Source organism: Ammospiza nelsoni, chromosome 2 (genome assembly GCF_027579445.1).
Source record: "Ammospiza nelsoni isolate bAmmNel1 chromosome 2, bAmmNel1.pri, whole genome shotgun sequence".
In the NCBI taxonomy this organism is placed as follows: Eukaryota; Metazoa; Chordata; class Aves; order Passeriformes; family Passerellidae; genus Ammospiza; species Ammospiza nelsoni.
The window spans coordinates 20,509,454-20,525,412 of NC_080634.1; the positions used below are offsets into that span (position 1 = coordinate 20,509,454).

A 15,959-nucleotide genomic window follows, 5' to 3' on the forward strand; every position below is an offset into this window, starting at 1 on the left:
TTTCTATTAAATTTAGCACTTCTTGGTTCATCTCTTATTGGCACTTGCACTCTACTGGCCCTGAAGAAGTGACTGGCTCAGTGAGAGACACACACAAATCAAAAGCCACAGTGTGGATGCATCTGAATACCTTTACTGTGGAGGTCATTCACCTTTATAAACAACTCATTCCTCAGTAGGATAAAGAACTACCTCATTGTTTGAGGAGCAATTTAATGGTTTAAATCTGTAGTTCAAATGATGCCATTTCTGTTGGACTGTAAGAAAGTTCTGAATGCTAGCTGCGCCCTGTATCTGTTATGTATCCACACTTACTCATGCACATCCAAGTTTAACAACAAGCTAACCCCCCAAAACCCCTTGAATGTAATCTCTCTGATAGTGACAGAACTCAAGGCTGCAAGACAGCTAAGTGGTGTGATACTGTCAGGGCTTGGGTTTTGTACTATTTATCCACACCTGACACTTTATTTTGGGTTGCATCATTTCTGTGCCCTCCTGTTGAAGAGCCTGTGAGGTTCTAATCTAAGAATTAAGAATGTCAAAGTCTTAGAATACTTGACCAAGCTTTCAGTTTAACAAATTGCCTTGCTGTGTTGAATAATAGAGTGGATTAAGTCTCCTTAATAGCTTTCCAGGAATTACTTTTCCTCACCTGCAGTAGAGGTACAATTGACTGCTAAAGTTAGATTAAATCCTGTAGCAGCTGTTGAGATTCAGCAGAATTATTAATTAGTTTGCATTTCCTCTGGTAATATCCTTGTTTGATGTTATTTATTTCATTTGGTTTAAACAATGCTAATGTTTTATGCTCGTCATGATGAAAAAGTTAGGCACAAGATTCTTTCCCATTTCTTGATTATGAACTTGCCCCTATACCCCACATATTGTGTGGATCCAGGGCTTTGATAAAGGTGACATTTTATCCTTCAGTTTTAATTCTAATGAAAAATTTGTCACCTCCTGTACTCTTAAACTTCCATTGCACAGAGTACACTAATCTCAAAATTATGCTTTTTGAAAATAAAAGTTTAAACTAAGCAGATATTAAATGGGAAGATTTTTTGGTGAAACAAGTAAATGTGTTCAAGATGAAACATGAGGACTCATGAAGTCTAGGAAGCCAGAGAGTTTCTTTTCAGTCAGCCACTTTGCTAATTGCTGAGTGAATTCTCTACATGGTTGGCATTTAATGATTTGAGAATGAATCGCAATAAACTTTGTCTTTCAGGTTCATCAATACTTGTCAGTCATTAAAGAACGTAGGAGATGCTTTTTTCATCTCTCTTGAGCCAAAATACGTTATTTTCACATAATGTGTCCATATTTTCCAAACCCTGGTTTCATAAAAACTTGTTTTTCTGCCTAGGTTATCATGATGATTGTATTAAATAGCTCCTCTTACTAGTTTGCAGGCTGAAGTCATCGGTCAGCTTTCTCACTCGACCGGATCGACCAAATATTGCTTATCAGAAACTAAAAGGAAGAAATCCAGGGGTTATTTTCCTTCCAGGCTTCAATTCAAATATGAACGGTCAGAAAGCAACTGCCCTTGAAGATTTCTGCAAATCGTTAGGTCATGCCTTCATCAGGTACATAGAGGAATATCTATGAAAATTAAACTAGTCTCATGAGTTGTGGGAAGGCTTATAGCATAGATACATAAACTTTGGCATTTGGATTGGTGTGCTCCCTGTGCTAAGGGAGCTCATATACAAGACAAGAATTCTTTCTCCTGTTTCCAAATGTAGGATTTCTGTCAGTACAGAGACTGAGATAAATCAGGAGAATGTATTCTGAAAGTAACTCAGAAAATTCTCTAATTTTCTGTAGTATAACCAGTGCTACCTGTTACAATCAGGCTGTAGGCCTAAAAGTTTAAAATTAAGGACCTGGAGTTCTGGTTTTTTAAGTTACCACTATAAGCACTCTCCTTTTGTGCCAAGTCCGATTAAGCTACCCTGTGTCTTCTGTGGGTTTAGAAGAACATGCCCCTGCTTGGTGATGCTGTCCTTTGATAGACGAGGTTGAATGCTGTCTGTCTGAATGTGTCATAAGTCTTCATGTTTGGGTTCAGTGTTTGAAAGAGTTTGTACATTTTAAAAGTACCTTTAAAATTCAAGTGTCTGAGGGGTTTTTTTGTCTGTAAGGGAAATTTTTTGCCTATTCTTGTAAATTATGATGCTCTATCAAATGATAGAGAATGCTGCATTGCATAACTTAATTGTGTTTGTTGTATTTAGACTGGCTTTGTGTGATTTCTGGTCCTAGTGATAAACAGGACAAAGTAAGAAAATACTCACTGTGGTATCTTGTTCCCTGCCAATTTGATTATACAGTAGTATTTATTTAGTGTCTGTATTGCTGGACACAGTCATAGACAGTACTATGACTTTCCTGTTGATGGTTATTTTTCAGATTTGACTATACAGGATGTGGAAGTTCAGATGGTAAATTTGAAGAGTGTACAATTGGGAAGTGGAGAAAAGATGTTCTGTCTATACTGGATGAACTTACAGATGGACCACAGGTTATATTTTATTTTTAAATATAGAATGCTGTTTTTCCCTCAGGGTAGAATCTTCATCAAAAATATGCCATAATAGCTCTGGTCAGCAGTAGCTTTTGCTGAACAGCTGACACCTGCTCACTTCCAAGCTGAATCATTTGAGCAGTCACATTCATAGGAGCTCTTTTGCAGGCAGGTAGGTCATGAAATCATGGAAGCATGCATTGGCAGGACCTCCTGGAGGCTGTTTATTAGAATCTCCTGCTCAGAGTGGGTCTGTTGTCCCAGAGAGTCTGAGAAAGCCTCATGGTGGAGGTGCCACCTGACAGGAGACAAGGAATTGTTTCTGTGCAGTGTGGCCCTGTTAATGAAAAAGTGTGTTACTGTCCCCTGCTGATGCATTCATTAAAGGATTTGCAGGAAGATTACAAGATGCTCCATATGATCAAATAACTTTAAAAAACAGGCAGGAGAAGCAGCATTTGATTTCTTCAGTTACTTTAGAAATTGCTGTGAGAAACTTGGAATCTCCTACAACCTAGAAATACCTAATACTGTGTTTAAAACAATTTTGTATTATGAATTGCTTTTGTTTAGTTCTTTCACTGCACTGAGTCTTTACCATGGTGCATTTATCTTGAGAAGGAAACATAAAAGTATGCATATGATACTGAATTGTTTCAACTCTCATTTTGTTTACAGTGTTTCAGTCTCAGACAGCAATAACCAGCCATGACAAACAGAATAATAAATACCAGATCTTGTGGTGCTTACTCAGGCAAAATTTCCATTGGAGGTGACAGCAGTTCTGCCTGGGTAAGGACAGCAGGATTATGCCCAAGGTTTATATAGTTAAACCAAGTGAAAACAGGTATTTTGTGCAAGAAGAAAAAAATCTATTAGCCATTTCCTGTAAAACACTATATTTTCTTCTCTTTTTTTACTTTTGTTTTCCAGATTCTGGTGGGCTCCAGCATGGGTGGATGGCTGATGCTTCATGCTGCAATAGCACGTCCAGATAAAGTAGCTGCTCTGGTTGGAGTTGCTGTAGCAGCAGATCACGTTGTAACAACTTTTAAGAGGCTTCCTATTGAGGTAAATGTTGATGGTTGACTTTTGTGCAGTCTAAAAATCTTAGCAAGAATTTAAGAAATGATGTTATTTAAACTGTACTTTTCCTGCAAATTTTAGGGTAAGTTTTCTGTGTTTGATCAATCTAAGCTTACAGTATGAGACTAGTGTGAGCACTAACCAGAGTGTACTTATATTACTGTGGTTTAGAGGATGTGAAGTCAGATCCCTACTGTTTGCAGTTCATTAGATTTCAGTTTTGAATATCTTATATTTGCATTGGAATTGGATCCTTGTGCTTGGAAGGATGGAGAAGTAGCCATTAAAGTTGAGGTAGTTGAGGTTTCACTGGATGAGATGCATATGACACAGAGTGTGCATAGAAAGGTAATTCTTCAGATTAGTGTGTTTGTAAAGACTGTGAGATTTAGATAGTAGGAACTGCCCTTTTGAGATTCTTCCTTGATGGTAATAATATCTAGTCTTCAGAAAGTGTGTGCCTTAGAATAAAGAAAATATTTTCCCAATTTATTTGGGTTTTTTCTAAGGTACTTTGTAGTGTCAGTATTACTACTTAGGATTCAGAATCTGAAAATACATAAGAATCTGGAAATGGAGTATTTAGAGACACCTACTGTGGCAAAGACTGAAAAGACTGATCACTGGACAATGTATTTTCCCTAGGATTTCCCCTTGTTTGTGGATCAGTGAACTGATTGAAGCCAAGGGGATTTACTGTTCATGGTGGCAATACATATTTTTCTTTTCTGATAGAGCCTGGCTAAGAAACTTAACTTCATTGGTGAATTTTAACTAGATTAATTTGCAGGACAAGTTTGGAGAGGAGATTTTGTGACATGGTAGGGGATTTGTCCTCTCAGATGCTGTGAGGAGAACAGGAATACACCCATGATAATAAAAATCAACAAGGTGAAATTTTATGCTTGGGGGAGTCTTACTGCTTTTAGAACAGAAATAAGATGAGGTACTCTTAAGCACTCCTAACATGTGTTTTGTCCATTCTTTGCTCTCTTTTTATATAGGCACAAAAAGAAATAGAAGAAAAGGGTGAATGGAAGTATCAAACAAAGCAAAATGAAGAAGGCTATTACTCCTTGACCTATGACTTTATCAGAGAAGCAGAAAATCACTGCGTGCTGAATAGTCCTATTCCTGTGACATGTCCCATACGCCTTATTCACGGCATGAAGGATGGGGATGTCCCTTGGGAGATCTCTATGCAAGTTGCTGACCGTGTTTTGAGCAAGGACGTGGATGTTATCCTCCGCAAAATCGGCCAGCATCGGATGAGTGACAAGGAGGATACAAAGCTCCTTGTGAATACTGTTGATGATCTAATTGACAAGCTGTCAACAGTAGCATAAGCTGAAGAGTAGCATTAGTGCATGAACTCTACACCTGACTCTTTTCCTTGAATAACAGAAGCCTTGTTCTTACCCAGACGGTGGCAAGCTTGTGACTGTCACAGTAGGAACTGAGCTTTATCTGCTGTTTCCTTACCTCTGTTTCATAAATACAGGAATTGTATTATTGCTGCATTTGCACACAGCCCAAAGTGTGAAGGGGTGCTGCTATTGTGTTCAGAACCTCTCCTTCACCATTTTACCCATTTTTTTTCACAAATTTCCTATAATTTTGTACTGACATGTTGATTACTTTTTGTTGCTATTGGCCTGTACAGTAACTTTATTTTCACATCTTTGACACCTCTTACTGTCTTTCCACTGTAACATCATTGTATCTTATGTCTAAACCATCTGTGCAAGGCAAACTACAACTTGAGTGTTTACTGAAGTTAGTTATTAGAATAGTTAGTACCGTGAAACACAATAAACAGATTTCAGATAAATAGTTATTTTGTTCTGAAATGCTGTTAAAAAGTGGAAAGCACACCCTGATGGTGTACTTGTGGTACTGCATAGGGAAGAATTTGACTTCGAAGAAAGCAGGGCCTCAAAGCCTTAAGAGCTCTTTATCTGTGCTTGTCAGGAGGGTGTCTGTGATCTTCTCCAGGCTGCCATTTGTCGTTCATTTGTGGGCCTACTGTTAAGGAAACAATAAATAATCTTGATGTAAACTGAAACTGGATCAATAAGATGACTTTAATAGTAACTTCATAGTAGGGAGTACAGTGCCACAGAGCACCATTGCCTCTTTCCCACGACTTGAGAGAGGATTGCTGGGCACAGTGTCTTCTTCAGCTGCATGAGTCCAACCCTGAGAAGCTGTAAATGGAACTTGATAGTTGAATAAGTCTTAAAATGTAAATCCATAGAATTTATTAGGAAATTGATTTAATTGCAAATATGACTGTTACCTGGGTTTTGTACAGAAATACAGTACCATTCGTACACTTGAGAGAGAGGCTGGAAATAGTTCAGGCTGGCCTTAATGTGTAACATCAGTCAAAAGCATATAATTCTTTCTGGGTTTATTATTTGAAGTAGTAAATGGCATCACTATTATTACCTTAAAAGACTAGAGCTGCTAGGGGTAAGGTATTTCTAGAGAGTTTGTCATTTCCAGTTTTAGCTATGTCAGTAGAAGTATGCTGAACAGGGCTTTGCTGAGGCAATGGGTTTTAATTTAAAAAAACCACCACAAACAAATACTAAAGCTAAAAAGAAACCAAAAACACAGCAACAACAAAACCAAAATTTTGGATGAGTTCCTGTGAACTACAGTTCTGTTTAGGCTTGCAAAAACAAGCAGTGATGGAAAAAATCTGAATTTGGTATAAGAGTAAAAAAAAGATGGCTCTTGTTTAGATACAAATTTTCTACTTCAAATGTACCAATTCCCTAACTTAGTGAATGATTTGGTTTGGAAGGGACCTTAAACATCATCTGGTTCCAACCACCATCCCATGGGCAGGGATATATTCCACTAGACCAGGTTGCTCAGAGCCCCATCCAACCTGGCCTTGAACACTTCCAGAGACTGGGCATCCACAACTCCTACGAACAACTTGTTCCAGTGCCTCACAGTAAAGAATTTTTCCCTAATTATCTGATCTAAACCTAGTCTCTAAGTTTGAACCCATTCTTCCCCTTGTTCTGTCACAACATGCTCTTATAAATAGTCTCTATCCAGCTCAGGATGATCTAGATTGGGATAATTGCTTGAGGAAATTAGAACATTTCATGAAATCTTGTTCCCAAATATTTCTGGCATAGACTGTTCCTCTGTTTGTATCACTATGCAATTCACTTTAGCTTTGAAACCTCTGAAATATGTTTGTAACTTTTGAGAAAGTTAATGCAAATGGCATTCCTGGAGTTGGAGCTGTGTTCATGTTTATATACTGTTAAGCAGTTGTCATCTTTGTATGTGTTTGTATGACTTGCATCTGATAATACCTAAAAAACAGATTTTGCGGGTTTTAAAGATGCAGTCAAATCAAAATTATTTTAAAACTTTGTGCCCTAAGCCATGATACGTTTTTAAATCCAGTTTTTTCGCATCTTGGATTAGTTTGGCTCATAATGGAAGAAGAGGCTGAAACAAGTGGACTGCAATAATTCCAAAGTAATTAATTTTAATTAATGCCAAGAGTTACCAGTTGTAATAGATATGCTTTTTCTTCACATATATTAAAGTTAATTCAGTGACTGAAAAGTTTTGAGCTTTTTTTTTAATAGGGAATTATACCTGTAAATACTCAATTTAATACTTCAGACAAGGTAAAGGCTTTGTGTGCCTGCACAAACTGTAGCTGTGTATTTGTCTTGAAAGAGTTGCATTGTATTCATGTTTCAGCCTTTATTATATAATTGATATTTTACAGGTAAGATGTCTGTGGCAATGCCTTAGAGCAAGATAGGTGAAAGCAAATGTGAAGTGGAGCAGTTGTATAAAGAGTTTTCAGGAGGGCTTTTTTCCTTGTCTGCTGTTGGTGTTTTGTGTTGTTGCCCCCTCCATTATTTTCCTGTAATAACATGAGGTGGGAGAATTCAGTGTAACAGTGGTTGCTGAAACCACAGCATTACTGAAAAGTCCCGTTTTCCTTCTCTGCTGGCTAAATGGAGATCAGTGGTAGCATTTACAGTACAGGTACACCCAAAGTTTGTTACATATAGTCTAAATGCAAAGGCAGAGATTGTACTTTTTTCATAAAGACAATATTCCAGGTAGTGTTTTGAAATTCAGGGAATGCTAGTGTCCTTCTCTCTGTGCTCACTTTTTGTTTTTTAAATGAGGTTTGCTTAAATATGAAGAGGTAGACCTTATGCAGACAGACCTTTTTCTCTGACTTTGGTGTAGTAATTCCTTTGATATTTATCTTTGCAAACATAAGCATTTTCCCTGTGTTCATGCTGGGAATTACCATAGTTTTGACTGTTGGTAACTTTGCATGTTCAGGTGCCTGAAAGAAGGGATAATGATAACTAGGGAGATTTACATCCTACCTCTGAGCAGCTGTTCACCTACCAGAAGTTTTGACAATCTCAAATAATGTGGCATTCACATATTACTGTGTCATTCCAGATTGGTACTGTTTTGTCTTCTGCATTAATGCCTGGGGCATGGCTTTTTTCTTTGTTAGATGCCTACATAGTAATTATTTTCAGTATTAATCATGCTTTAAAAACTAGTATTTCATTCCTCTGTAGAGATACTGTATTAAAATAGGATGTTACACACTTGGAAAGCTCTGCATGATGCAGATTTTAAAAATAATTTGTAATTAATTATGTTCTGTTTTGGGATTTTTTTTTTAACAGACTGCTTATTTGTTGACAAATGCAAAGCATTTTGTGAACATACAATGTACAATAAGTTTTATTCACATGAAATATTCCGTTTCTAAAGCTAACTCAACTTGTTTCCTAATAAACAAGTGCTCTTATTTTGCTTAGATTGAGCTGTACTTCCACGGTTTTAGATACATGTATTTTTTATCTTGTTAAATATTCTACTTGTTTTGTCTCTCCTCTTGTTTGGTTTTGTATTACACACCATCTGATTTGAGCTTTTTGGTTTTGGGGGGTTTTTTAACTTAATTGGTGTTAAGTGTTTCATGTAGTTTCAGTTTAGCTAAGCTGTTTTCTCTTGCTTCAACCCTAAATTTAAAAAAGACAGTGTTCACAACAAAAGCCTGGCTGGATAGGCCTTAGAAGAACCACCTCCTGCTGTTTTATTTTTATGTTAATTTTGGTTATGTGCTCTCTTGGACATGCTGTTACTCAATGGGGCTAAAAGATTTATGGTACCATACTTTTCATACCAAATTAAAATGTGCTTAGAGAGGAACATTGAACTGGTAACTTGTCTGCAGCTGCTCAACTATCTTCAGTGTTCCAGTCATGATGCAATACAGAGTTGTAACATTTTCTGAACTGGTGCTGTGGTCAGAGTTTCTACATTAGGTTTGTGCTTGTAATTTCTTCTCTGGCAGGAAAAAAACCCAAACAAATGGGAGGGAAAATCATGTCCTGGGGAATAATGAGATTTGAACTTGTTTTCTAAGCTACTCAGTTGTGCTGTTACAAAGAGACCTACCTTACCCTTTCACATTTTTTTGGTTTTCTTAAATGCTGAACAGTTACATTATAATTAAGGCTTCTGAGGAGATAGAAGAGGGCTCTGTGTTTGACCTGTCTTTGAGATGAGCAACCTCTCTGCTTTGTGTTGATGACCAAATTCATTAAGATGTGTACGAATGTAAAATTTCACCAATGCTTGGTGGAAATTCATCAGCTGTGTAAGGAATGCAGACAGAAATACCAAATATCAGTGTGCACTCTCACGCTTCTAAGTTTGTTCTCAAGCCCAGCAGGGAACTCAGCCATTACATTAAATAGCAGCCAGCTTGCTGAGCATGAGGTTTTAATGCCCCTGTCAATGGCACTTTGCTTCTGGCAGGTATTTTCTAAGGGAAGATTTTACTGTTGGGAAAGAGAGACAGAAATTAAGAGAGTTCAGAAATGCACTGCTCATAGATTTACTGCATGTTGGTCAGTTTTTATAGCTCACATTTGCTTTGTGACCTCATCTCTCTTCAGTATATATTTGCCTAAAACAGAAAAACGTTACAGCTTTGGTCATGTAATACATTAATCTAAACTTTTTTACTGGACTTACTGCAGTCTGGTTGTAGGCTTGACCTTGTATTTCTCTTTCAAGTCCTACATATGTATGTTGTGTGGTCCAGTGCTTCTTTTCTATTAAAGAGAAATGGGCATCCTCCTTATGATGCAGTAATTACAGCTCACAGGTAGACACATTTTCAACTTGCTACAATCTCTTGATTTGTGTCTGGCAAGGAGCTTCAACTAGCTCTGCATTTATGTTTGGAAGGAAAAGCAAATGACAATTCCTAAAACTTCAAGTCATTTGGTTCTGAAATTAAAATACATATTTGAAATCTTTCTAGGCTAGCACATGAAAGGTTGTGTTCTTTTTGGGCCTTCTGATCTGCACCATGCTGTCTACTTGCCTCCCACTTGGCAACATGAGAAGGTCACTACTGCCTGCTGGGATGGAAGCAGGTGCTCATGTCAGTGGCAAAGATCTGCTGAACAGTAGTATACTTAGAGGTTGGAGTGATGCAAGTCAGCTGCCCAGACTGTAGCCTGGGAAATGCATTCCCTGAAGCCTTCCTAGGATCAAATCTCAACTGTACAAGAATCCTTGGGTTTGGGGCTTAATTGGTTATGGCTTGCTAGCAGAAAGTGTGCCAGAATGTGCTAGTCCTTGGGACAGTATCTCTTGAAAAAGTTCCTTAGAGTAAAGCTAAATCCTTAACCATAGGAAGCAGCATTTATGTAGTTAGAGGATTTGATCTTTTAGGGGGTTTTTGTTTGTAAATTCTGCTGTCTGTTTTCACCTGTATTTCAGTGAAGATGCTACTTCCTTTCTGTTCTACTGTGAATGTACATTGCAATGTATCATTTTCAAACCAAAGTAGTTCTCATGAGGTAGTGTTTTAGTTGGGGAGGGATAAGCAATTGATATGAAACCTGGGTTTCTTTCAAAGGAGAATCCAGCACAAAACTTAAGAGGTCCTGAGAATTCAAATGTACAGTTTACCTCCAAGATCATCTTGAGTACTGGGAATGTTGACAATTATATCCATAGGAATTGGTTTCCAGTGCTAAGTGGTAACTGTTTCTGCTGGCGAGCTGCTTGGAAGGTGGTCAGTTGTAGCCACAGCTCTCTTCATAGAGAGCAGATGGCATGATTTTTCCAGGCATTTTCCTGGGGAAGGCTGTGAGAAGATCAGAGAAAAGAATGAGAAACAGTTATTATGTCCACTTGCTGCACCTGTTGTTGTACATATGTGGAATGTGTTATGGAGATTTGTTTACCAGAGGGTGGTTTCTTAATTGGACACTCATGATGGTGTTTGTATTGATTGACCAATTGGATCAGTCTGTATCAGACTGTCTGTAAGGGTGACAAGTTTCTTAATAAGAAGTATAGTATAATATAGTAGAATAAAGCGATTGATCAGCCTTTGCAATCATGGAGTCAATGCTAATTATTACCCATCTGGGGGCCTGCAACAACAGTCAGTGACTTACAAATTCCAGAAACACTTCTGTTCATGGCAGCCTTAGGAACTGCCTTGTTCTGCAGGCCAGAGTATTGGTGCATTCTCTTTTGTCACACAAATAGAAATGTCCATCTTTACTGAATTACTTTTCTTTTAAACCCAAATTTGAGGTATTCCAAGTATGCTCTTGCTTGAAGCGTAACATCTTCAGAGCTGGCAAAGAAACCTTTTTGTGGGTGGAAGGGAAGATACTTGCTTAAGTTAGCATGTTTTGTCTTCAAGGACATCTAGACTGTAGGTTTCAAAGTAAAGAGGAAGTTAGTATTTCTAAAATTAATGTTGTCCCCTGGTTCTGATAACTGCCACCTGTTTTTGCACAGTTAAAAGGAGGGCAATATTCCAATATTACCTTTTATCCCCTAGTCTGACTAGTTCTTTTGTGTAGAACATCTACAGCTATCTTATGACAAAGCAAGGCCATGCATAAAACCAAGGCTCTGCAGAACACTTTCCTGCCTTGAAGCTCCCAGAAAAAGGCCCTGTACTTAAACTTAGCTTGTACTGGGCCTGAGCATGCCCTCTGCAACTCTAGAAAACCTGACATCACACATGGACATTCATGCAGGGAGGGTCTTTAAAAGCTCTTTGGGGGTTTCCTTTTGAAGGGAGGTTTGGAAAAGTTTAGTTTTGGAAAACTCCCTCTTTTTGTTTTGGTTGTTTTTATTTTTTTTTAACTTAATAGTGAGAGGTCCATTACTGTACAGTGGCATGCCAGGGAAATGGAGCCTGGGCTTCACAGTTATTCTTATTGCTGGACAGCTTTATGTGATGGGGATTCAACCCACCATACTTTGTAAGATTGTGCTTGGGGTAGCTGAAATACCAGGCTCTTTCTAAGGAATTAATTGCCAAACAGTGAATCTGACAAAGGTTAATGATTGCTCTGTGGTAGGATAGGTTTTACATTTTCTTATGTATTCTAGTTGGAACACATTGAAAGCTACTGAGTTACCCTGGATCTACATGTGAGTAGTGAGCTAGTTAATGTCAGTTGTTGGTTTTGGCAGCATTTATTTATAGGCACACAAAGATTTTTTTCAATTTATAGCATAATATTGTGATTATCTGGGAGCATAAGGGGGGAGTCATGGTGCTTACAGGCATGAAATGCTTCTTCAATTATTCAAGCTTCAGCCCTAGGTTTTAGTCATAAATTCTAGTGTTGTGTTGCCAAGAAAAGTAAGAGGACAAATCCATTAGAAGCAGTCGGTGAAGTGTTCTAATGGTACTACCTTCATGTTGTAAACCTGCCTCTTTTTTCCACATCACATTTCTAACCATCAGGCTTTAATCTGCCTGTGTCTGACATAAGGAACTTGAGCTTCTTCATTTGTTCTTTACCTTGTGTTAAACGTGTTTGCCATTTCTTAACTTCTGGTTTTGGTGAGATAAACTAATTTTCAGTCCTCCAGTTACTGAAATCACTATTTAAATTTACTTTACTCTTCCACTCCTTTTTATGAAAAGTAATTGTCAGAACTTGATATGATATTCCCATTGTTGTTGGTGCACCTCCCATGTTTTATTCAGCCTAGCCCTTCAATCATAGGGTCTTACCCAACATCTTCATCATCCTCTGCATTTTTTTTACATCTGTTTTGTCATAGGACAGAGTGCTGCATTCTTAAAAGTACTTCTTCAATGATGGCTGGACTTCGGCTGCAATAAAACACTTTTTGTCTGCTTTCACATAGACTGCTTTCAAAGAAGTTTATCTTTTTTGCTTACTCACATGAGCTGGGATCTTCTTAGAAGCCCGGGGTGGGGGGGAGGGGGAGGTTATTGACTTCTAATAACATTAACTAATTCAGGCCTGGGAACATATTCTTGTACAAACTGAATAAAATTTCCACCATCATCAATGATTTTTCAGTTACAGTCATATTACAGGATCTACTAGTTAGCCAGCTTTAATCTCTCTAATGTGTCATGTTGCTTCAGAATTGGTTTAGTTCCCTAATCAACATGTCATGGAGTAGCCAACTCTAATATATTACTAGAGCATCTATTACTATATTATTAATATATTACTAGAGCATCTAGTAAATTGCATCAACATTATCACTTAAAAAAAAATCTATTGTTTTCCCCAGGATTGATGGCACAGAAAGCAGGCTTATTTGCAAAATATTGGTGGGGAGCTGGCATTTTTCCAATCCTCTGCTGTTTCCGAGTTTTTCAAAGGCTTATTAAAAATTTATATTGATGGGCAAGCTTTTCAAGCTTTCCCAGTGTGGAATGGTCCTTCGAGAACAGATTGCACAGCCAACATCTGTGAAGGGTGAGACCTCTGCTCTGTATCTTCAGGGAGTTAAATTACTCGTCCCTACCCCGAAGTTAGGAAACAGAGGCTGATGCCAAAGTAGGTGACTTTCACGACATCTTGTTGCCAAGGAGCACTGAGGCCCCTGGTGTGACCAAATGACCAGAAACTGCCAGGCACCCTAAGTAGCTCCCTTCTAAACAGACGAACACAAAAAGAAATGAAAGTGCAAAATAAATGTTATTGGTTGTGCCACTGGCCAAAGGGTGTGAAGCCCAGCCCTTAACAGCTGCTTGAAAGGAAAGGATGTCAAATTAATATACTACTGTGGGATCTCAGCACCTCAGGACTGATGTGCAGAGTGACCAAGACCACCCTTGGGGGCTCGGGAGTCCTGGAATGTTGCCAGAAGTGTCTGGTGGCTGGACTTTGATCCTACACGGGAGACGACACCTGTATGAGGATAGGAGAATTTCACTGGGGTAAATGGTGAAGGGATAAGTTAATTAGAGTGTAAGACACAGGGTTTAGGATTTCTGTACAGGGGGGTCTAAAGTAAGATGGAGGAATTGGGGCGTGTCCTGTTCTTCTTCTTCTTCTTCTTGGCCTCCATCTTCTGTGGTAATGTTGGCACTTTGGGATTGGTTATTACTAAAAGTGCACTGGTTAATAAGGGTAAAAGGCATTGGGGAAAAATGATAAATATTGTATACGTAATTTTGAGTATAAAGATAGGTGACCGCCCTGGGGGCTCGTAGTGTGCTCATGGCTGGCTGCTGTGCAGACCTCTGTTGGGCTGAGAGAAAATCTTTTAGATAAACAATTAATAAACACCGAGACCGAGAAAAGACCTGAAGCCTCTTCTCGTCCTTTGAAGCGCGGGCTGTCCAAGGCCACCCCGGGCCTTTCCAGGTCACCTAAACAGCCGAGAAACCGACAAGTGGCGTTCGCTGCATGGGCTACCCCCCACCAACCTTTTGGGGGGGATCAGCCCTGAAGAGCCAAGAGGGCAGCTCCGGCCTAGGACGAGTTCCCAGGAGAGCACTGATAGCTCCTGAGGAGAGAAGCCTGAAGAAAGAAGAAAAATAAAAAACAACGGCCAGGAGAGTCTGCAAAAAACAGCAGTCACTGAGAATTCCATCTCTCAGCTTCTGCCAAAGAAAGATCGTAGCAGAGCAGCCCAGATCGGAACCAGAAAGGCGCCTCTGGATCCTTCCCTCGTGACCTGCTGGACGGAGATCAGGAGCCTTCGGACAGCTCTGACGACAGATTCGGTGAGAAGGTCAAAAATAGGAACATGGGGGGCACACTCTCCCAGGAACAGCGGGAAATTTTGTCCGCCTTACAAGGCGTGGCTGAATCATACACAGAAGGGATCCCAAAGAAGGAATTAAAACAACTTTTATTGTGGGTGAGGCTAAATTATCCACTTGCAGAGACATGCCTGCTATTCGAAGTGGGGTTTTGGCAGGAAATTAACAGACATTTATATCTCTTAGCAACGAATAAAGATGAGACAGCGTTAAAGCTGCTCTCGCCAGCAAGAATAATGCTAGAAGGCATTTCGGTGCAGTCGAAAAGACTGGAAAAGCAACGAAAAGTTGCGGCACCCTCAGAAGGAGGGAGGGAAGCAAAGCTCCGGGAAAAAATTAGCTCTGGCCTCAAGAAGCCAGGGGGAAAGGGCTCTCGAGGAAAGAGAGCAGGAAATAATATTAAAAGCTCCAGTCCCAAAACCCAGAAACCCCAGGAAACTCCTAAAGCGTCCTGAAACCCTGGAGAGTACAGGGGAGTCAGGATCGGAAGGGGGGATGCAGGGGGGAGGAAAGGGATCGGGAGGGGCACTTTCTCGCGGCGGCGCGGCAGCAGAGCAGGGTGGCCAGGCTGCGGCGGTGCAGGAGGGATGCGCGAGTAAAGAGATAACGGGAGACACGAGTTCTGGTGCGGCTTTGGTCAGCGCAATGCCGGGGGTGGCAGCCGCCCCGGCCGGCAGGGCAGCAGAGACACACGCGAAAGGCAGGACTCGCAAAGACCCGGGGGGGGGAGTCACAAACCAGCGCGGAGGTGTTAGGCACGGGCAGCGAATTGGGGGAAACTGCGCAGCCCCAAAGGTCCACCGTAGAGAGACGCAGGAGGTGCGCGGTTGTGACGTCAGACCCGGTGTGGAGGTCGGCCCGAATCGCGGAGCGGGCCCGGGGGCCGGCGGGAGGCGGGCTGTACACACCGGCGGGAGGAGTGGACACAGCGTCAGAGGAGGAGGAGACAGAGTCAGGGACAGACCGAGGGGAAGAGACTTCGGAGGTGGAACGAGGGGGAGAGAGTTACGTCAGCTTGGGAGAGACAGGGAGCGGCTTGGAGAGCACCCATGCGCAGAGAGCAGAACGCGGGCGGGGGCGGGCCAGGTCCCCTGTGACGTCTCGGGCGAGGAGGGGCCATGCTCGGGATTCTAAGTCCCGGGGCTCCACACCCTCTCCAGACTTGGTACCTTTAGTTGAAACCCTCGGGGTCCAAGGCTCATCCCTTCAAGGGAGACGTTCTGG

The 15,959-nt window shown here is 40.4% G+C and overlaps 1 protein-coding gene across 1 annotated transcript; it reads left to right on the forward strand.

The window, feature by feature from the left end:
- The first annotated feature begins 1,218 nt into the window (after positions 1-1,218).
- On the forward strand, positions 1,219-8,471 carry ABHD10 (abhydrolase domain containing 10, depalmitoylase). Its single transcript, XM_059465895.1, has 4 exons — positions 1,219-1,592; positions 2,419-2,530; positions 3,467-3,604; positions 4,624-8,471. The coding sequence occupies exons 1-4, from the start codon at positions 1,528-1,530 to the stop codon at positions 4,963-4,965; spliced, it is 657 nt and encodes a 218-aa protein (XP_059321878.1). The 5' UTR covers positions 1,219-1,527; the 3' UTR covers positions 4,966-8,471.
- Positions 8,472-15,959: the final 7,488 nt, after the last annotated feature.

What these genes read in the sequence shown, in the direction of transcription:
- ABHD10 (XM_059465895.1), top strand. Translation starts at nt 1,528, where the DNA reads ATGAACGGTCAGAAAGCAACTGCCCTTGAAGATTTCTGCAAATCGTTA. An exon ending in TTAGGTCATGCCTTCATCAG is followed by an intron (nt 1,593 to 2,418) that starts GTACATAGAGGA and finishes GTTATTTTTCAG; the next exon opens with ATTTGACTATACAGGATGTG. An exon ending in TTAAGAGGCTTCCTATTGAG is followed by an intron (nt 3,605 to 4,623) that starts GTAAATGTTGAT and finishes CTTTTTATATAG; the next exon opens with GCACAAAAAGAAATAGAAGA.